General features: G+C 37.0%; 1 protein-coding gene across 2 annotated transcripts in view; it reads right to left on the minus strand.

Annotated features, from left to right (window-relative positions):
• The window catches only part of LOC121640365 (glucosidase 2 subunit beta-like), a 144,204-nt gene that overhangs the window by 15,737 nt on the left and 105,036 nt on the right, over positions 1-23,431 (minus strand). For both annotated transcript variants that reach the window (XM_041986079.1, XM_041986080.1), the window contains one exon: positions 7,116-7,187. In XM_041986079.1, the coding sequence (XP_041842013.1) occupies positions 7,116-7,187 (72 nt within the window). The remainder of the gene's footprint in view (positions 1-7,115; positions 7,188-23,431) is intronic.

Raw genomic sequence — 23,431 nt, forward strand, 5'->3', positions numbered from 1 at the left:
AAACGAAAGAGTCTCACATTGTTTTTTTTTTTTTATATTAAAATATTGGGGTATCCATTCAGCTTTTAAACTGTTATACTACTCATGAAAAGATTAACAGAAACAAGACTAATGAAACGGGAATTCTGGATCTCACCTTGCCAGCAGCTGAAAATAAACATGCACCAACAATGAAAGAAATGAAAATGTAGATCATGGAGTGTGCATATTTATAGTAAGTCTAGACTAATGCATAACCCTAATACAAACCTTATGCTTATATAATCACCATTTTTCCATAATCACCCTGGAATCAGGAACAGCTGCTTCCATGAGTTTTGTTACTCCACCTCTATCCCCTAAAAGAACTACTGGAATCAGAAAGATACTGTCAAATCTCTAAAATACCCCCAGAAAATAGACCAATTATACTTATGTCCATAACTACCGCTCCAAGTGATGTTCAAGAGTGTCATTCAATGATTGAGTCTCATGTCAATGGTGAGGTTCTTTGTGCTCATTTGTAACCTTCTTGTATTCAAGCACTTTACAGTAATAATCTTAGAGCTCCCTTGAAAAAGCTGCACAGCAAAACGGCCACCTATCGAGATAATTAGCTGCAGTACTTATCTCCTGTTTATACAGTTCATGCGCAGCCACTGCAGACAACTGCTAGCGCACAGTAATTAATGTGAAAACGAGAGGGAACGTAACATGTTTTCTATCAAAACTTCATTCCTTCTGTGCTTTTTAAGATGGATGTTTAGCCTCTCAGATGCCCACATGAAAAAATGGACTCTTATTGATCATACAAGCATAATTCCATATTACCATGGTCACAGAGAGGAGTCTCCTCTTTCTTGGATCTATGCCGATATATTTGCTCAGCTGGATCATTCAAGCAAAGGCCCCTAGAGGGACTTTGACAGCCCGGAGGCATTCACATCGATGTACCTTCTTTTCTCACCTTTGAGGGATTTTCTCTGTTGCAATCGAGGGATCTTCTATTTAAAGTGCACCAATGTGGTGTTGGGTCACTAGCTCTGGTTTAAAGTGAGACTGGCAGTTGGTTAAAAAAAAAAAAGAAAAAAAAAAGAGGAAAACATCTGTATATATCTTAAAAGAGGCAGATCTGTAAACAGCCAACATACATCAGCCACATTCTGCTACTCTATTTGCATTTTTCACGGTAGCCAGCACATCCCACTCTCTCTGGGGTTGCTCTGCACTGTCATTTCAACTGCCTGGCTCCTTCGCAGTGGCCATACACAGTCACTCACTGTGGTTTCAATGTTGCTAGGCTACCTTACTTCTCCACTGTTTTCTATTTGAAAATTTGCTGTTCAATATAGCAGTTCAAGGGAGACCTGTGGGTTTGAATACTGAGCAATATGAACCTGCAGGAGTAACTCACAAACTAGTCTTTTTTTCCCCCTACGATATTGGTCTTCCTTTCTCTCTTGATTTGATTGCACGGAGGCAGAATATGGCTTACAGTCCATGCATTTCCTTCACTCCTAATATACATATAGACATTATGACCCTGCATGGTTATATTTACCTGTTTTTAAAGTATACAATCTGAGTCACTGGTGTGGTGAAATTATTTCTTTGTCGTCATCTACTGTTGTTCTTCATGTGCCCAGTACTGTCTAGGAGTTATTATTCCTGTTCTGCCTATCCTGTTTTCAGCTTTTGATGTTGGGCTTATTCCAGGCTTGGACAGTCAAACACAGTGTGTTTCCAAGGGTGAAGGGTGAACAAGCAAGCTGCTCGCCAGGCTCTGCACAATTTCAACACTGCTGTGTTTTTTTTAACGTTTTTTTTCCTTGTGTGCTCTCAGTGATTACAAGTGTAAAGCAGTTTGACCCCAGCACAATGGAGGGCCCGGCTCCTTGAACTTTCCAGGGCAACACATGCCAACCTCCCTGACCCCAACTGCGTGGCCACCTGATTTCCCTTGAGTCCCAAAACAAAAACTCATTGGATGACCCCCCTCAACTGATACCTTCGTTCTCCACAGCTAGATTTAAATTATTCCTTCTTTGTCTGCATACTGGCAAGAGGATTCTATGTCTTAATAATGCAGCTTTTCCATTTTTCTATTATCTTGACACACATTTCTAAAGGGTGCATCTTTATTCTATAATGCGTCATCTCTTAATGTATTCTGACATTTTACATATTTACTAATCAAAATATATAAATATATTTGGTTCAACATATACACCAAATGTTTCTAGGTTCAAACATTGTTCTCTATGCAGCAGTAGCTAGTTTCATGTGTTTATCCTGGGCTGTGTCTGAAAGGCTCTCCATTAATATTTCAAATGCACTTCTGCTCGCGGTTAAAGGTTACTATTGCTAGACATGTTTTTGACATTGTTGAAGTCATGACAGTGCAATTAGAAGACGACTGAATAAGGATGAGGATTGTTTGGATGGGTTGCCAAACTCTAAAAAGAACATGGCAACATGATTTAGGTTTGCAAATTTGTATCTAAACAAAACCACAAAACTTCAGGAAAGAAGTTCTTGAGAAAGATGACAAGGTACAGATGCTTGACAATAACACAAAGCACCGCATCTGTCTGCCAGCTGATGTTGGTTCATGATGCCAAACACAGCAGCAAATCTACAATGTCTTCGATGACCCAGCAAATGTCCAAACCGGAACCTTTAGTCAGTTCTGCAAACTTGAACAGACTGAAGCAACACTGTAAAGAAAAGGGGGCATAATTCCTCCAGAATGACATGAAATACTAATAATATCACATTCACACAGCCTTTCTGCAATTATCTTACTTTGTGAGATATATAATGAGACTTTATCCGATGTTGTGTGTTTTTTTTTTTTTTATATTATGCCTTGATAGATAAAACCTTAAACTTAAAAATAAGTGTAACTGTTTTTCTTTTACATTACTGTTATCATATGTCATAAATATACATCATACATTTTTTGTAGTTGCTGTGATTGTAAGTAATAGCTTGAACACTAATTATCAAAAGTACTTCCTGTGTTTTCAAACATAAATACATGCCTTGTGGTGCTGCATTTTTTTTTTTTTTTTTTTTTTTTTTTTTATCATGCTCCTTGTAAGAAAGTCAAAATAAGGTTATACACACACCTTCTGCTAACTGGAAGGAACAGCTGCTGGTTACCTGGGTTATTGTGTCACTTGAGTATTAACCTGGTTCTTGTTCGCAGCGAGTTGCAGACTCTGCATGTCTGCCTCAAACAGTACATTTTTTTATTGCAGCATTCTGACAGAAAACTGTAGTTAAATCACTAAAGTCACTATGACTAATACTGTCTTTCTGATGCACATTAGTCTCTTAAAAACAGAAAACAAATATCTTCAGGTTCTAAATCAACTTGCCATTTTTATCTTTAAAAATCATCCATCTGTGTAGGAAATAAAAGACAAACATCTTTTTGGAAAGAACTGAAAGCTGCAATATACTAAATAAATATGTGTTCATTTGAACAGAAGGTACTATCGTCGTTGTTTTTGAATGTATCATTTAAAAAAATAAACAAATCATTTCCTTGTAGACAGATAGAAAGATCCAAACCACTTTTTAAAAATTGTTTAGCTAAGCTTTTAACAAACATGGAAATTTACAATCGACTATTACTTTTGCGGAACTTGTTTGTTAAATCTTACATCAAATTTAGCATAAAATTTTTAGAGCTAAGTCACAGCTAAGCAGCTCTTTTGGAATAATGGGTAGCCTGAAAGGTAACAAGCTTCAAGTTTAAAAGTTATCCCAACAGTTATAGGTATAGTTGTGTTAGGAAAAGGCATGCTAGCTACAGGCTAGCCTATGATGCTGCCTAACCTGTAGCTAGCCAAACAAAACAGTTGCTGCTGCTCAGGTTTTCCAAATGAATGCAGATTTAACTACTACTGGAAAATAGTTATGAAAATAATAAAAACTAAGCTGGTTTGTGCAGGACATGTTCACATACATACATGTGCCGCACTTTTTGTTTGTATCCTTTATTACTGAGTGAGTGAATAATATGTCATCTTAGTATTTGTGTTTTATTTATTTATATTATTTAGCTTTACCTTGCATTGTACCTTGTTGTAATGTGAATTGTTGTGAAATGCCAAGGTATAATCGAATGCAAATTAGCTGCTAAGCTAGCTCTGTAGCAAGTTTGTGCATTTGTATATATGTTCATTGTTTTTTTTTAAATAAATAAATAAAATAATCAAATGCACCCTGATGCAGACCACAAAAACCAAGCTGCAGATCAACATGACAAGAATAATACAAAATGTAAAGTCCAGTTTAGTCAGTGTGATTAACTTTTGGTTGCTGCGCTGCATGTGTGCCATTGCAGAGGGTCGGTGTGGGTGGGTGGAGGGGACATTATGAAGATGGACGACGCTGTCACCCTGGGATGGTGTTTGTCGCAATGCAAGCATTTTCCTCTACTCTATTTTCATTATCATGGCTGATGTTATTGTTACAATAGCCATTTCAGGAGGTGGTTGAGCTGCTGAGACTGAAAGGTAGAGAAGCCAAATGGAAAACAGAGATATTGGAAATCAGGAGGTGGAATATGTGTTGTATAATATCTACATTTACAGATAATTGGGAGCATACAGTATGACTGCCATGCCTTCTGAAATTTTTTACAGGTGTGTGCGGTCACAATTTAAGAGTGAGTATAAAAGAAAGTGTTCCCAGGTTGATTTATTGTTTCTAAAGAACATTTGTATAGTTAATGATCTAACACCAACTATGCTGCAAAACCAAGCATAAAGGAAGGTTAGGGCATAGGCAGCAATTTTCACTTTTATGAGCTCTGACATATTTTAGAAACAGCACCAGCCGTGAGCAATAATCAAAATGTAGCTGCATCTTTTTAATACTGCAAAAACAAATCGTATTGAATCCAAATTAGTCAAAATGGTACAAGCAAGTTCCTAGCAATGTAGTCACTACAGCAGTCACAGTTTCAGCTCCAGCTTTCACTGACAGGCCACTCATGGTAATTCTGTTCCTCCATCTCTGCCCCCTCTTCTTTGTCTCACATGGATGTCCTTTAGGATGCTGGAGCAGGTGTGATAAATGCTGCCGTTTAAATCAAAGCACTCCCCTCTTCCCTCCTCAACTCCTCTGGGGAGAAAGAGGATGCCTCCATGTAGATTGATATCAGGAGGCCCAGCTATATCCTGCAAGGCCTGACTGATGGTCTGTCTGGATAAAAAACGAACTTTATACCCACCATGCTAGCTATGATTCATGTCCCTCCCTTCCCCCTCCTTTGCTGAAACCAGTCCATGCAGACCTTCACTACATGCTTTCTGGAAACAGTATAGTATATCATATAGTGCTGCATTGTCTGCCTACACCCTGACAATACCAATGAGGTGTTTATATGTGGGAAAGCAAGTTAAATCAATGGGGCGTAATTATTTCTTCATAAACTGAGATTAAGGAAAGATAGCTAAGGCATCTCAGCTAGAAAAAATGATTAGGCGTATCTCTAAAATCTTTCTCTTCTTGTCATTATTGGCAAAGATTTTGTTCCAAAGACGTGTTCAACCACTGTTTCTGTTTGGTCCCTCTGCCCTTCCATACCATGATGATTGACAGGCAGGCAGAACGCTGGGGTCACATTACTCACAGTTAGCATTCTGTTCCTCTTCTTTCCTGCGCTAACAACATGGTGAAGTATTGCACTTTCTGCTCCAAATGTGAGTAGGTAGTGTGGGAGGTGGTGGTGCAAAAAAGAACACAGCCCTGCTTTGGACTCCAAGTAATTTGCCATATGAGAGCAAAAAAAAAACTATGTTTGCTGGGATGGATAATTGCGAATAAATTATCTGTAATGTCTCACTTCTAGCACGGAGAAAAGACAAGTCATGCCTAATGGTATCACAGCTCAAAGGAGACAAAATGTTTTGACACCGTGTCGCAAATTTTCTATCGGCATTTAGACCTTTATACTGTCTGTACGCAAAACAAGTCGTTAGTCTGTGCGCCAGCAGCAACCAAAAAAAAAAAAAAACAGCACTGCCATTGAGTTGTCGTCGTCAGGGAGGAGTCGCAGCGAATCATAAAAGCATTTCCCGCAGAGGTGTCAGCGCTGACGGAGCAGCGTTTCCGTAATTGCACCTTATAAAAGTGTCAGATGACTGATGGTTGAGGCTAATGAGAGAGTGTAAAAGGACAGTGAGGCAACATCCCATAATTACAGCTTCAAATCCAAAATCCAGAATAACAGAAAAAGTATAGAAAAAGAAAAAAAGAAAGCATCAGTTTGACACTTTTTTTTTGTTTAACTGTTTGGCGTACATGTTAGAGATACAAGAAAGGTGTATGATGTGATAGAAGCTTAACTCAGCTACTCAGTGGCAGCCTTTGTGCCAAACAAAACAGGGGGGGAAAAAAACACTCCTACAGAAAATATTTGACCAAGAAAGTTAAGGTTACATATTTAATCTGTTCATAATTTCAAGCTCTAGAGTACAGGCTGAGCGGCATCTCTCATACTACATTTGGATATGCACCTGAGCCCAATAGTTAACACAACCAGTCCCAAGGTTATAGTCAATCACCAGAAGATAAACCTTCAGATGGAACTGAACCCCTTGGAGGCAAAGGAAACACAACTCCAGCAGTATATAAAACCCGCACCATTTCTCATTGATCAAAAGGTATTAAAACTATAATAAAGATCTGTTAGTGACTGATTAAAGGTCACAAGAAGCTAACACAGATTGAATGACAATAAAAGAAAAAAAATCAATAGTGTAAATATGGGTCTTGGGCTTCATATGAGCACTGTAAAAATGATTAAAGAGATGGTTCAGAAGTAGTGGAATTTGTTTCAGGTCTGATCAAACAACTCAATTCATATAACTGAAGAAAAAGGAACACCTTTTGTAGTCCTCATGGCATGATAAAAAAAAGACCAATGGAAAAGAAAAAAAAAAAAATCTCAATAAGTCTTTTTTTACACTCTGCTGTACAAAATGCTGTAATTTATTTATTTATTTTGAAAGAGTGTATATCTAAATATGTGTAATGCATTTACTGACATATCCTGACTGGTCAATGATTGGGATTTCCACAGCAGGAACGAAATTGACAATGACTGAGGAACTTACCCTAATGAGACTTCCGTTCCTGAAGTGCTCTTTTGTGTAACTTGATTAAACGGGCACAGTGTATACACATACCTGCAGAGGAAACACAAGTTATAATGCATCAGTCAGATGGTGCATATATTTACATGTATCAGGCTTTCACCTTGTCAGGCTAAAGTTGGTTTGGTTCTATTATTTCTGGTATTTCATGACCAACACGGTGTCATTATCGGCATCCCTGCTAGACTTGTGCTAATCCCAGTTTTTCCTCAACACAGCTCTATTTTGTAGGATCCTTACAACACAAACTTTAAGAGATATTAAAGAAATGATTTGTTTTCATATTAAAGCTACGCATCAATCAAGAGTTTTATATCAATAGTGGATTAAATGTGAATAGAGTAGTGAAAACCCTCAGAGCATTATCACCAAACTGCAGCTCTACAGAGCTGTTAAGCCTCTAGTGACCCATTGTTTTGGCTTTCCAGCCCACAACGTAACTGTTGATTGTCTATTCCAAATTCTCTTATCAGGTTCAGTTCAAGGTGTAGCTGTAAGGGTTTCTTAGCAAGAAAAAAAAAATAATAAAACAACTTCTGCACCAAACAGTGGATTGAAGGATTGTTGGGTGTTTGACAATGATAATAAAAAGCCAACCAGGTATTTATGCCGGATGTTAGCAAAGACCAACACTACAGAGATAAGAGGAGATTAAATATTGAAGCTGAACCATTTATCTTTAACAAAATATGCACAGAGATGTTTTTATTTATTTATTGCAGGTTTACTTGCTAATTCAAAGTCATTGTGTCTTTTGCAATTACAAGTAACACCGCATTTACACTCAGTATGCATAGTCATAGAGTTACATTCAGAAGCTACTGTTTCCTTGCAGGGAAAAGCCTTGTAAGCCACTAAAAGTGCAATTTTAGCTCTAAAACTCAACTACCTTGAATTTTGACTGTAGGCAATTAGGGTAGTAAAAGCCAAATCAAAGTCAGTGTAAACAGGAATACTTCTAGGCTCAATGGCTACCTACTGAGGCATAGGAGTGGTTAGAAGCTGCAGTTATTTCACCACCCACAGCTCTTCCACTTGGCTAAAGTCTAGAGGAGTTAGCAATTAGCAGAGGCCATCACTAATGTATTTGCTAAGGATAGCGCTGCAGAGTGGAGGCATGATCAGTAGCCCTAGAAACAAACTGATCAAAGACCTTGATGGTGAAGCTGACAGGGAGAACGCCAGCAAGGCTTTCTTCATTGACATTTGAGCCATTACACTGACGGCCATAAAAGAGCAGAGGACGCCCTGGCTGCTGCAATGAGGGGAAAGAAAGAGTCTGAATGAGTGAGAAAGGGTGGAGGGGGTAAAAGAAAAAAAAAGTAGCTGGAAGTGTGATGAGGGTAAAAAAAAACATGAAAGAAAAGAAAATGATGAACATCAGCAATACTATAATAGCAGAGGTAAATGATTGGTTGCTGAGTTCACATGCTCTTGTTTGACAGTTTAAGCATGAACTACTAAACCGAAGGTATGGCAAAAGTTAGTAAAACTAAAGTTAAATTTAATAAATTTATTTAATAAGAGCTGTTCACAATGTTAAAATATATATCTATATCTATAATACTGCATCCTGCTGTTCCTCTGTAAAGATCTATAAGAACCTAGCAAAGGATTTTAGCTTACCTAAGATTCCTTAAAGGGACATTTCAGGGTTCCTGAAAATAATTGTGTGTGGTACTTTTGATTACTCACTGCCTTCTTTACAGGAGATAGCAGGGTGAGAAGACTCAGTTTGATGTAATTTCCTGTTAAGTGAGCTAAAGCTAAAAAATACAAAGAACAGGACCATCTGAAGAACATGTTTTTTGCCATTTAAAACACTCAAACCTAAAAAAAATGCCACAGTTAAGAGCTATATTGTGGATTTTTACAGCACGTTGCTTCTGCATCAGACAGTTCTCAGTTGCATCAGATCTTTACTTAACCGAGGATACTCAGTTACTTAAATCAGCTACACATGACTCACACACTTGAAGGACCAGTGGAGGCCATATAACCAAGCTTACGAACTTTGGTCTTTTTCTTCATTTTTAAACATGAATAACAACTTCTTAACCAGAACCCTTGAATGCAACTAAGTGTGAAAAAAAAAATCACCAATAACAAATAAATCTGAATTCCATCTCAGCACTGGCTTTATAGTTCCTCGTACAAGTCACATGATTCATTAAGTTTGTAAAGCTGGCATTTCAGCAATAACAAACATCCTCATCTCATCTGAGCCTAGAACCAGATGGCATCTGACAGACAGAAGCATAGTGAGTGCAGAAAGGGGGAGGGGATAACACAATGAAAAAACTATGAAATGAATCCCAAAAGAGTACCCCTGTATGTCTGTACCACTCTTCTCCCTCTCTTTCACGCTTCCTCCTACCCTCAAGGCAAAGCCATCCATCCCTGCCCACTTTTGCTGACACGCCATCACTGCATAGAAAGAAGAAGAAAAAAAAAAGGTAGGCTATTTGTGTGTGTGTGTGGTGGGGTGGGGGGGGTGGGGGGGCACTGCAACCTGACCTTGGATGATCGCCTCCACGTGGCAGGTTGTGGAAAAACAAAAGCAGGCAATGCAATGGAGAAACTGTGTTGCTGGGTTATTAAAAAAAAAAAAAAACAAAAGAGAGGAAAAAGTTAGGAGAGATTAGAAATGCCAAGCCAACATACAGACTGAGGTGCACGTTGATTAGCTGTCTGTTGGCGAGACAGACGCTTCACATTCTGCCATCTGTGTTACATAAATGGGACGGCGCAGAAAGGTCAAACAGGCGCATTTACACAAACTGTCCCCAGCTATCCTTAGCAATGAGCACAGTGTGACACGGAGGGGGAAATATCAGCTGAGACGGACGGGTGATGACAAAAGCTTTGAGGAGAAATGACTGACAGCGGTTGAAATATAGGACTGAGAAACAGCAAGAACAAAGGCAAAGACAGAGGGAAGGGCAGGGCTGAAGGATAAAAAGAAATAAAAGTGCGCAAAAGAGAGTGGGAGGGAATCAGTGTGCTGCTGGTGACGCTGTGCATATGAATCACCAACTGCACAGGCTGCAAATATGACAGATGATTATGTGCAACAACAGGGATACTGGGTGGAGGATACAAAAAATGATAGAAAGACAAGAGGATAAAACACAGTGGGTCACTTATTAGACCTTTGATAATAAACAGAAGCTTTAGATAAAAAATGCCATCAGTGATCCCTCCATTCAGCTGCTGAACGCCACATTGCATCTCTTTCCGTCCTCCACGTTTGATCTGTCACTGTCTGACAATGCAGCTCTGACACTTGCCATAATAAGTTGGTACCACTGTGTCAACTTTGGCAGGTGTGCTAGTGCCTGAAGGTACACAGTAAGAGATAAATATCTTAGATGCAACCCCTAAGCCCCTCAGGCAGTATTTCACGCTTCGCTGGATTGGACAGAAGGGCAAAGTTCCCCACAGATCTGCTGATTTCCAAAGCAAAACTAGTTTAATGTCTAATTTGCATAAATTTGAAATTGAATCAAGTTAAAGTATAAAATGCAAAGACAAAGCTTATCTTAGGGATTTGCTTTTGGAACTGTTTTATGCAAGGCCAATTGACTCCTCAGCTATTTCCTTGCACACTGTTTGGCTGAAACAAGCTGGAAATATACTGACCTTTGACTTGGAAGAGGCCATAAGCCTATGTCTTCGGCCTCATGTCAATTAACAAACGGGAACAGAACTCCTTAAATTTATCAAAAGAGCGTATATATAGTAATGCCCTATTGTTGTTAGTCACACATAAATTTTACAGTGTGCTACTATATAAAACAGATTTTCTTTTTCTGGATATCAGGAAATAATTAAGTACTATACAACCCCCAATAAACATAACTGATAATTAAACATAACTCTAAAGCTGAGGCCTTTTTGTGTCAATGAAAACCACCTGGATGTTTTCTCCAGGTCATAAACATGGCGTTCTGAGTATGCATGGTCGTATTTCTTTTTGTGATAAAACACAGAAATTGTCAATTTATGCAAGGTATACCTCACCTCTTGCCAGCAGGAAGACTCTACAAACTGACTCTTTATGCACTGCTTCTTATTACAAAAGAAAAACAATTTCTGACAAACAATTCTCTATGTCTGCTAACAACCAAATCCTATTCCAGTATTAAGAAATGCAATGTTTTTCAAAAAAACAAACAAACAAAACATATAGCTCAAATTAAACACATTACGTTCTAAGGTTTAATAAATTAAGATAAAAAAGATAACATAAAAAAAATCCTCTGGTAAAGAACAGCTCATCACATATTAGTGTCATTATTCATTAAACAAAAATAAAGCCAGATTTCTTGAGCACAAACAATTAAACCATTTTTGTTTCTATAGGAATTAAGAGGGTAAGTAGAAAATCTAAATAGTCAAATGCATTTGATTAACTGATCATCAGTGAGTGTGAGCACATCTACAAAAAGAGTTTGGCAGTTTGCTGGTCTGGAGCATTCAGATGTGTTTTAACACAATGCCAAGGAAGACAGACATCAACAATGATCAAGTTTCCTCCTATCAACCTCGAAAGAGTTATTCCCCAAACAATTTGGATTCCATTATCATCCCTCAGTGAGAAATATTTCTTTTTTTAAAAGTAGAAAACATTCAGGACAGATGCTAATGGACATACAAGCAAGCTGAACACAGTATCAGTCAATGATGTTCAGAAATAACCCAAGAGCAGAACAAAGTCCTTTAAAAATACCTTGTTTGAAAAGATTGAAAGGAAAATAACCCTCCTCATGCTTACAAAAAGAACAAGATAGTACAGTTTAGTTTAGTTCCCAAGACGTATGAAGCAATGTGCTTTGGATAGATGAGATCAAAGTGGAGATGTGAGGAAATGCATGGTATCACATCTGACTGAAAACCAAACACAGCATATCAGCACAAACACCTCATTTCAACTGACAAGCACAGTGGTGGAGGGATAATGATTTGGGCTTGTTTTGCAGCTTTCAAATGTACCATAGAGCCAACAGTGGTGGAAAATGTCAGCTGCCAAGAAATAGATAAGGTAAGGATGTTGTTTGCTAACACTTTCATGCACTGTTACACTATAGTTAGCTGTATTTCTAGTCACTCCATGTACATCTATTATTTCACGTGGCTAATCAGCTGGGTGTTTTCAGCCTGGTTGTTATGTTTGTAGCATTTCCACCTACAGTGTTGATCACTAACTTTCTGGTCATTATTACATGTGTGTTACCTGCTGGTAGCGATCAGGTAAAGTGTGGGTTAATTCCTTTAGAGGGACTGCTGCTCACACACTATCAATATGTGGTGCACACACACCCGCTGCTTAGGGATGAGATGTGGCAACATTTTGTGGCATACATTGTAATCTGCAACAAATTAAATGCCACCCAGGTCATCCTCTACTTTTTAGCTTGAGAAAAATGACTGTGGCTTCCAAAAACATCAAAAGCCCACTGTGGTGTCAATGTTTGGTTTGTTCCTTCTTGGTTACTGTAGTAACATGACAATACAATAAGGGAAAGAGCTGATAAGGGTGGCCCACTGATATCTTGTGATAAAAATATCTCACTCTAAAGTAATAAAAACAATGATCCTTACTTTTTCCACCAAGTATTTCAACAGCAATAAAAATAAAAAAAAATAAAAAATGGAAAGGAATATAAAATTGCTTTCCTGCCTCAAACAGAGGCAGGAAATCATGACAATGGCTCAACAAGATTCAAAACCTTACTGTCATTGGACTTATTTGATTATGTCACCACACTCTCACATCTTTGTTAACCTCATTATTACATATGACTCAATAAAAGCTATGATAAAGAGATGAACACCAGATTGCAGGTTAAAACCATCCTAAACAATTTAAAGACCACTACAACTGATACAGTTTTATCAGGACAAAAATAGAAACATATAAAGGTGGCTCACTTTTTCATCATTTTCTTGAGATCCAGTTAAAGGAAACAAAAAAGAGTAAACAACAAGCTGTTCTTTCTTCCACTAGACTGCTATGTGATGGTGTGGGTGGAGTTCACTGCAAACAGTTACAGCATCAACAACAACAACAGGTAACACTTTATACTCAGCTGACAGGTAAAAGCTGATGTAGCAGAATAAATCCACATGCTTCAGTGTTAATCAGCATTTTAAGAAAACCAACACTTCATCTTGGTAGTATCTTTAAACCATGCATTTAATAAAGAGAAAATATGAAATGTGCTGTGTAAGCAGTATTCACATTGCATAACAGATTATACTATTTCTTTTATAATATTATATTTCATTACATTAAATAAGGATAAAAATACTATATGCATTCTTTACTGTGCATGAACTGTCCATTGAGATATTTTATGTTTTACAAACAGATGAGTAGAATCATAACGCTCAAATCAAGCTGATATCAATACTGTTATTAAAGTCTTAAAACCTTACAGTTAATCAAGAGTAACTGAAATTAAATTAATCATGTTCGTTTAATCTATAATCTTTTTAAACTGAACCAAAATGAAAGCTATTTGGCCTTCCCCCTTTAGAAGAAAGCCTTTCGAGTACCTTGAGTGTGAGATAGTGTGAGAATCCTTTTGCTGCAAGGGTTGCATCTTTCACAAGGGGGTCATCACTCACTTCTTCCCAAATATTCTGCAGTGGCATTTTATTTTTTCATTTCTGCAGTGGCATTTTAAAAATAGTTGGATTTCATGAAACTGTAGTAAATTGACAGGTACTTTCAACAAAAAAAAAGTCACTGATTTAGGAATGTTCACTTTACAATTGCTTTTGATACAACTGTACTTTCATTATGTAATGAATAGACACTTATTCTTACCTTCTGGAGAAATTTGCTTGTCTTACTAGAGTGTTTTTGCCAGGGCCAGCAAGTAATAAAGGAGCGCCTACAGCAAGAGATGAAGGTGTGAAAGAGGCCGTTTGATTAATGTTGTGTTGGTGGGAAAAGTTCTGCAGCATTTGGGTTTCTTTCCTAAAGTTTCAAAGTGCAGCAATAATCAGAGTTTTATTTCTGGTGCTTTTTGAATGTTGAACGGTCATCTGATCAGGCTGCAAGTACAATTATGAGAAAAAATAAACTAATGTCTAATAAACTAAACTATTAAAAGTCCATATTCACTGTATTTAAGCAGACTCACAAACAGTATAAGCATCAGGATTTTTCTGTGTGTGTATGTGTGTAATGTATAGCTACTCAACTCTGAGTACTAAGAAAATTAGGGAAGGTGAACCTCTTTTTCCCCACAATTTACCCAGTAATTAAACAATTAAGAATGTCAATAAAAATAAATAAATAAATGCAAAACACTTAATGAGCCTCTGTCTCTCAAAAGATGCCTCTACATAACTGTAAAAAATGGAAAAACAACATAAGCCAAAGTTGAAGGCAGTTCCGTTTTTTGGAGCCATGACCAAGGCCAACAGGGCAAAAAGCTTCTGGCAGACCATTAAATGCTTTAATTTCCCTCTGTTTCTGAAGATATTACATTACTATTGCTGCTAGGTTTTTTTGTTTTTTTATTGGTACTGAAATAACTGAAGGTTGAGACGAGAGCATCATATGATGATTACAACATTAAGAGGATTTTCTTTTTTTTTTTAATCACATAAAAATGGACCATTAACCTTGAGCGAAGCAACATCCCAGGTACATGTTGTTTTTATCACTTAGTTTTGAACTAATGCTGGAAAAACATGAAATAGGAATTATTTTAAAAAAAAACTGAACAGCTTCAAAGTATTTCAACCTTTCATCTAACCATCGTTAAAATAAGAAAAGATATTTCTGTTAAGTAAAAAACATATCTGATATCTTGTTGGAACCTCAATCTACATGCTGAATATTGGCTGATATTGATGTTGAGCCAATATATTGGAGTTCCAAGCATGGTATTTTCATTTGGAAGCTGTTACTGCTAACACAGTCAAAACAGCTCGTAATTCAAATGACACAGATCCTCAAACTGCAAAAACAGAAAAACAATCAAAGAAATAGTAGAAACATTTCAGTTGGCCCAATCAGCAGTTTGAGAGAAAAACAATATCACCATCACACTGATGAGTTTAGCAACATAAAAAGTCCTGAAGCTTTGTCTGAGTGGCAACCTGGCATCATTCGGTTGAAATTTGGCAGAAAAACAGCCGTCCTCAATCTTCTTTTCACCGTGCACTGCTTGTCATACTGACAATATGTTGATAGCTGGGGGGAAAGAATGGACTATGACAATAATTAGCAATGAGCTAATTAGCATATTGATATAGAGGGTGTTACCAAAGCAATACCTCAACTAAAGTAGCTTCATTTGAATGTTATTGTAAAAACGAAATGCAACAGATATTTTTTCCTCATTAAAGATTTTTAATTATTACTGAATTAATGGAGGCAAGGAAGAAACAGCAACACATTCATGGGAAGCAGCTAACACCAACACTAGCCTGTAGCCTACAGCCTGCTGTATTTGAATGCTTTCATTGTCATTGTGGAATTAAACACTGAATAATGGGGTGGTTACAAAGTGTTAATAAGCCACTGACCGAAAGTCCTGAGGTGCCACCTTGATCCTCAAACGCCCTGTGGTCCATCATATAATTATATAAGAGCTGGTTAGAAGCTAAAACTTTGGAAAGAAAGCAGTATGATTAGTGTATGCAGGTTCACGTGTTCATCTAGTGTGTGGCAGGTAGGTGTAGTCTACGCACCTCCTGTTTTTTTTATCATGCTGTCAGTGGAAGAACATATGACTTAAATGAGCATTTAGGTAGGATGTTTACTTAATTCTTGCTTTCTACTTCAGCAAAAAATGAAAAAATGAAAAAAGAATCCCCCTTTTGTCTCTATAAAGTTGTTTTTTTTCACACCTACACAAAATATTACAGTCTAAAGAGAATTAATACTTTTTTTGGTTCTTTAACAGCTTTGCTCATTTATTTTTTTTGCAACAAATTTAATTACAACAATCATTGTTGAGGTTTTCACTGTATTCTGTGCACTGATATTGGTGACACTGATACAGTTCATTTGATGATTTTGTTCAGCAGTAAAAAGGGGGAGTTTTAGGTACATTTTACAATTCTTCTATTAATTATTAAAGATGCATTTTTAGGGACAATGATTTATTAAAAAAAAAGAAGATGGAGACACCCTGAACTTTTTTATTACTTAGTACTTGAATGCAAATTATTTAATGTCAATTAAAAAAAGCTGGATATAATTAAATTTGCTACCCAAATGTCTGTATATACTTTTATACAAATATAGATGTTATTTGATTCAAGTTTGAATAAATATGAATTTCTTGAAACAAAAGCCCCGTGGATATATTTATATATCCCAAACCTTCACTTCTTAGTATGCTCATATTCTTACATCCTTGTTTCAATGATCAATCGATAAATCTAATTATTGGTTGCATCACTGTAACAACCACATCCTGTATCGTACAACTTATTCATCCATGTTAATACAGGTGTTTAGTTTTGTGTGGCAGAAATGATGAGCTTTGGTTTAGACTCCTGCTAGTTAGTCTCCTGAAATCAGTCTGATCTAATTGCATTTTACCAGCTGAAGACAAAATTAACCTGAAGGCCTGCTGTTGGTTGTTGGTCATTGTCAAGAACCATTAGTTTTTGACTTCAGTTGGTAACCGCCTTCAAATAAACTCCTAAAAAAGTATTTAAAAATGATACCTTTTTCCCTTAATTTATTGGCTTCCTTATGCAGGCAATTATTTTTAATTAATTGGCTTATCTGAACACTATTATTGCATCTTCAACTAATGTGGATTAACTGACTACAATTAATTGTATTGAAGTGGACTGGCTGTAAAATGCCTTGTGATGACTTTTGACTGGGGCTATACAAACCAAACTGAATTGAACTGAATTGAATCAAATTAGAGTCCATTGAAAAAAGTAATATTTTCTAAAACTATACATTAGAAAACATCCCACTAATGCCAGTTAGAATTGTCCAGTAAAACCTTCATTTTTTTCAGCTTCTGTATAAACTATAAATAGGAAATAATCCCATTCAAGACATTAAACCTTTAAATATGCCCTTATGTTCACCAATGTACCATGAAAAAAAGAAGAAAAGCAAACGTAGAGATGGGCTGCATACATTTTTCATGAGTAAAATCTATATTTATTTTACAACACTAGGCTCTCTTTTGTACAAACCTAAAAATGATAAATGTTGCATCATTGTGCAAATATTTCTGGGCATGGCAGATAAAACATTTCACAACTACGCTGCAAAAATATATAGCATATTTTTATAGCCTGATAATTATGCATGTCGCAGCAAAAGCAGCTAAAAGAGTTCATCCTCTTTAGATTGTTTAAGTTTAAACACTGCCAAAGAATCCTACATGAAATATGAGCTTCATGAGAAGGTGTGGAGTGAGGTGTAATCATTTCACTTGTACCTTAAAGGTGTAAAAATGATTCTTAACACTAAAGGGTTCTGGGAAATCTACTTCAACATAACTTGAGGTGATAATTAGAGTTTCCACATTAAAAGTGAAAATAAGAACAGAGCCAAAAATCAGAGGCTTGGAGGGCAACTGTGAAATATCTGTTCTCACAACAGTAGTTCGATTCAACTTGAGTCTCTATTCTGCACAATGTAAGGTCTATGTTTAAGAGACCCCATTTAAACAACAGTACGTAGCCTTTTCCACTAATATGGTTGATTAATATAACATAAAAAGTAGATCTTTTAAAAGTAGAGATGGAAAACATCATCATGTGGATATCCCTGTTTAAATTTCCATAAAGATGACAAGATGTAGCATCCTTTAAACCAGTGTTTCTCAATTCAGGTCCTCTAGACCCCCTGCCCTGCATGTTTTTAGAAGCAACCCTACTTTAACACACCTGAATTAAATAAATGGCTCGTTAACAGGCTGCAAAGAACTTGATGAGAAAATTTATTAATTTGAATCAGGTGTGTTGGAGTAGGAACATGTCTAAGACATGCGGGGCTGAGGGTCCTGAGGACCTGGATTTAGAAAACACTGCTTTTCTTTCTCGTTTAACAAAGAGAACCCCCGGTTCTCGTTAAAAGGAAGCTTAATAGTCCAATAAACTAGCTAATATTAGAGAGCAATGCAAAATTTGTGTAAATAAAGATGTTTTCATTTCTAAATGTAAGGATAAGTTTGAAAATTCTTGCTCTTTTGCAGAGGTTCACATGCAATTGGACAACTGTCTTTTAAACGCTAACGGCCACTGTAAGCTATTTCTGGATTAAATTTTTACCAGTTAAATAGGTTGAAAGTGTGGAGATGAGTCCAGGCACGGTATCTGCATTTGAAAGAACTGGACAAGGGCAAAGACATAGGCAACACAGCCTTTTGTTTAAGCCTTTTAACACTTCAATCCCTGCTTCAAAACAGATCCTTAATGCTGTTCTGCTTACCAGAAGTTGTATCTTCAATCATTTTCCTGGGTTATGCTTATGTTTTACATGAGATTATATTTGTGTGTGTGCTTTACAAAGCACAGAGTGTAAAAAAATGCTGGTACAATAATGCTACTTTACCTAACGATGCAACAATAAGTTACTTTCAGTGACTGTCTATACATAATAAGACAGATAGATTTAATCAATCCATGCTATCTGAAAGTAAAGCCAATTATCTTAATCTGCCACAGTTGTGAGGATGCAAGGCTATAAGATCTGCCGTTGATGACCACAGAACTTCATTAAAGATGTAGCAGCTTTCCTGCTGATTATGTAAAATGTAGACGGAGTGAACTAATCAGAAAAGAGAATGTCGTGGCCTTAATTTTAACATACCCAGCCCGATCATGGACAAAGAAAGAACAGCTGGTACTCAGCCAAAATATCCTTTTTTGTAGGATTGTAGGATTTATAATTTGAAAGTGTGGAAACAGACACATGAATAGTCTTTCTTATAATAACTGCAGATCACCAGAGAAGGCTCATACCAAAATGAATGCGTTATCCAAAGTTATTTGAGATTAATTTAGTTTATATGAAATTGTATTTATATATATATAATTGTGCATTAAGTGATTTTTCTCTGCAGCTGAGAAAGCATGGGTTCAAAGGTTGGACGATGTATGTTAATAACACCAAAATGCCTGCTTATTCTTCAATATAAATTCACTTTCTATCACTTCTTTTCGCTATTAGACATTCTAAACAGACATTTTTAAATAAAGCATTTACAGTCTTGTTTTCAGTTTCTTTGTGTTGAACATTTCACCAACACAACAGCACATCTCTCTCAGGGTGAGAGGTTCAGATGTGCTTTCTTTTAGTTAAATATCACTCTCAATTATAGTTGTTTTGGTCTAAGTAGATTGACGAGGGAGATCCATTTCAATAATTTGCTTCAATTCACTCCACACCATTGTCCTCCTCAAAATGCATGCTAAATGGGTCAAACATTCAAAAGGTTCGACCCCATTTTAAATGCAGAAAATACTCCCAGAGTAACAAGGTTTGTAGATCAGAACCATTACAGCTAATAAACTCTTTAGAAAACGCAGACCTAAAAGGTCCAACAGTGTGCAGAACTCATCTTTTTACAGCTTTGGACAAACGTGGTCTTTCAGTTTTTCTCACCCTAAATTCCCCTTATGACACAGAGGAAGAGGTTGGTTTTGACATAATTCAAAATCTATGTGGAAAGAAGGAAAAATGTAGTTTAAATGCTTATATCCCTCCATAGCTACTCAACTAGCAAAGATACTCCTGGAGAAGATTCATTTTGAAAAACAGCCACTTAGATTTCATATATAATCCCTGAACAAATAGGAAATATTGCAGTAAATAAAACATTTCTGACTTAAAAAAAACAAAACTAGATGGTGGAGACAACATGAGGGAGCATAAAGTGTGTAGCAGCTCCACACAAGTAGAGCAGAACCATGTTATTTTGATGCATTATCTTAAAGAAAATATCTGTGTAAGCTGACAGTTGCATTCTGTAGAGCTGTTTCAGTTGCTGAATTAGATCACATTAGATTTGATTAGAAAAGATAAACTCGGTTAATTCTCTGGGAGGTCCAGGTTGCCGCAGCAGGAACTGTAAATTAGAAACAGCATGAAAATAAATATGAGCTAAGCACTGTTTAATAAAGGGACTGTAATGTTCATGATTTGTTGTCTCTTTTTTGGTTTTACTTACTTTTTACCACGTATTCCTTTCTCTCTCAGGTCTGTTTTTTTTAAAAGATATAAACAATTTTAATGTCTTTTCTTGTTCAAACATTCCTTTTTGAAAAACATATATCCAGCAAACCTTTCAAGGCTCTGAAAATGAATATCTGAAGCAATACCCTCATCACTATTTCTCCATTTCTAATACACTTGATGCCAGCAGACAGATTGTAGATAGCTTGCTGACTAAAGAGCTAAATGGTCTTGTCAAACCTAATTTCCAACTAGACTCTATTTGTACAGCAGCAGTTATGATATCTTCTTCATAAATCTACAGTATACAGCTCCTCACTTCCATGTTGCTCCCTGCAGGCACATTGAGGACTCCACATCTCACATCGTTCTATGGTTTCCATCTTATTAACCATTCCTTGTGGGCTGTTTTTAAGGAGTCCCATTTTACCCTAGAAGAACCTGGTGCTCTGTTAAGGCCATGTGATGTTCGATAGACATTTGGAAGTGTCACTTGTGGTGCATTATCCTTCTCTCTTCTCTGTCAAAGCTGAACCACAGTGGCAGGCATGACTCGCTGAAGTGCTGTACTTTCTAATGACATGAGAGCGGAGGCTGAGTCAATCTGACCTGACAGTCTTGCATAAATCACGGCCCTTTGATTTAAGTTGCTTTGAGGAGTGTCAACAAATCCACAGGAGGAATATTAAGACTCTGCTGTAGGTAGAGACTCCGCCTCTGAGAACTTATTATGGGGTGTCTCCCTTCATGCTGTGCCAGGCCGTGCTGACTGACTTGCCGAGCTTATTTCGGATTCACTGGCAGAAGCCTGCGTTTTAAAGTCTTGACTTGTGATAAGGGTGCACCAAAACCATATAAACCACTCCAGGGGGAATCCGAGGATTTTAAATGGATGAGATGGACTTCAACATCTTCTGTGTGTATATACACAGTACGGTATATACTATACAAATACACAGGACACACTTTACTACTAAACCTAATGGGAAAGTGTGTCCAAACTTTTGACTGGTACTGTATTTATAAAAGAGATAACAAAGCCCAAAGAAAGGTGCTTTGAAATCTTACCGTTAATGCCATTAAATGGTAAAGCATGGAGAACAAGCCCTCTTTGTAAGCTTTTATTAATTTTGTTTATGGTCTTTAGAGAAACTGATGAGAAGGCAATGTGGAAAGTGCTACTACACAGCATTTAGCTTCTGATCTTGCCGTTAATCATTCCACTTGAAAGTGTTAAACAACAAACGGCTGTTTTTGCTTCCACTTTGAACACAAAGTAATGATATTTTTCCCTTGGACCAAAAAAAAAAAAAAAAGGCCTTCAAAACCTAGTCTTTACTAGTCTTTAGAAGTTATTCAAATCATCATGAGGCAAGGCAGAAGCAATGCTGAGTAGATAAGGAGTTATGAAGATGAATATTCTCCTTCGCAAGGACGAGACAACAAATCTCAGCTAACACCCTCAGATGGAAATGGCACACAGTATTATTAAGTATGAAATGTAGCATGTAAGAGTAACCATGATCAAATCTGCGTGTGCACATCACTCATCAATATCCTGGCTTCATTTGAAAGAATTTTCCTGGGACCATCCTAACCAGTTTCAGTCACATTTCATTCATTAAAATCATACAAAATTATAAGTTATGTTAGGGACAGGCTGTTTGTATTTCAGCAAAGCACTTTGATATATGAATTTTGGTTAAAAGAATACAAAAAGAGGCAGCAATGTAATGAAATGTGAGAGATTTAAACACCTGGGAGGGCAGATGTGAGATGGTTTCAAAGTGCTCCTCTGGTTTGTAACCTTGTGGCATGGGAGGAAGAGCTACAGAAAGCCCTTGGTTTATGTGTCTGTCAATGTCATGTCTTTTCAAGATCACTGTTCAAGAGGAGCAGCAAGGATAAAGGGGGACAGGGAGGGGAACTGGTGCAGTGCTGAGGGGGTGCTGGTAGGTTGGAACACCTTCTACTGAGATGATACTGGATATTGTGTGGATATTGTCAATGACAGGGGTGTTTCAAAAGTGTGAATGCAGCTTTAATATTAACTTTAAACCCAATGAAATATTGCCCACTTCCACCAAATTCACAAAAGGTAATCACGCAACATCATGGAATCTACAAGCAAGAATTAACTAGTGAATGAATTGCTCCTCAATAATAAGGTTCACGTGCACGTTCTAGGTGTCTAGGGACCCCAATGAATGTATACCCAGTATGAAATAGTTTGTGTCTCTTACAACTTTGCCTGTGTAAATTGCAATAAAAAGAGGAAATGGGAGATGTTTCTCCTTGTCTGTTTAGTTTTTTTCCTATTTGATTAGGGTAACACCATATTGACAATGGTTTCATATCACAAATCACTTTCAGCAACAAAATCATTATTTTGTCTAATTTAAAACACAAATGTAATCTATGACAGCTACAAATAAATACCTCTATCACATTTTATTATATTGTTATAGTAAACGATTAACTGATTAAACCTTTATAAGGACCAACCAGGTTTGAGGGATAAGATCCCATCACCGTCTTGCAGTCATGGTCAAGATTTTGACCAGACTATTGCAACACCTTGATTATTTTCTTTTTCAGCCATTCTTTAACGATGTGCTAGGGATCACTTTCTTAATGCATGAGACAGTTTTGGTTAAACATAAGCTGCTGGCCTCACATTTGACTCTAGGATATTTTGGCATACAGGGCAGTTTGTAGTTGATTGAGTGGCTTTCCAAGTGTCCAGGTCCTTTGGTTGCAAAATAATCCCACACATAAGCGGGAAGACACTACACCAGTTTTAAAACCATTTCATTGGCTCCCCATGTGCTTCAAGGATTGATTTTAAGGTTCTTTTAGTGACTTACAAATGTCTCAATGGTTTGGGCCTCCTTATCTATCTGACATGCTTTTCATTTTTGAGTCCTCGCAGACCCTTAAGTCATTTGGTGCCAGATTTTTAAGCACTCCTAAAGTCAGGACTAAAACCTACAGCGAGGCCTCGTTCCACCGTTGTGGCCCTCGTCTGTGGAACCGCCTGCCAGAGAACCTCAAGGCTGATGATTTTTTAAAAAGAAAGGTTTAAGACCTCTTT

Source organism: Melanotaenia boesemani, chromosome 5 (assembly GCF_017639745.1).
Source record: "Melanotaenia boesemani isolate fMelBoe1 chromosome 5, fMelBoe1.pri, whole genome shotgun sequence".
NCBI lineage: Eukaryota > Metazoa > Chordata > Actinopteri > Atheriniformes > Melanotaeniidae > Melanotaenia > Melanotaenia boesemani.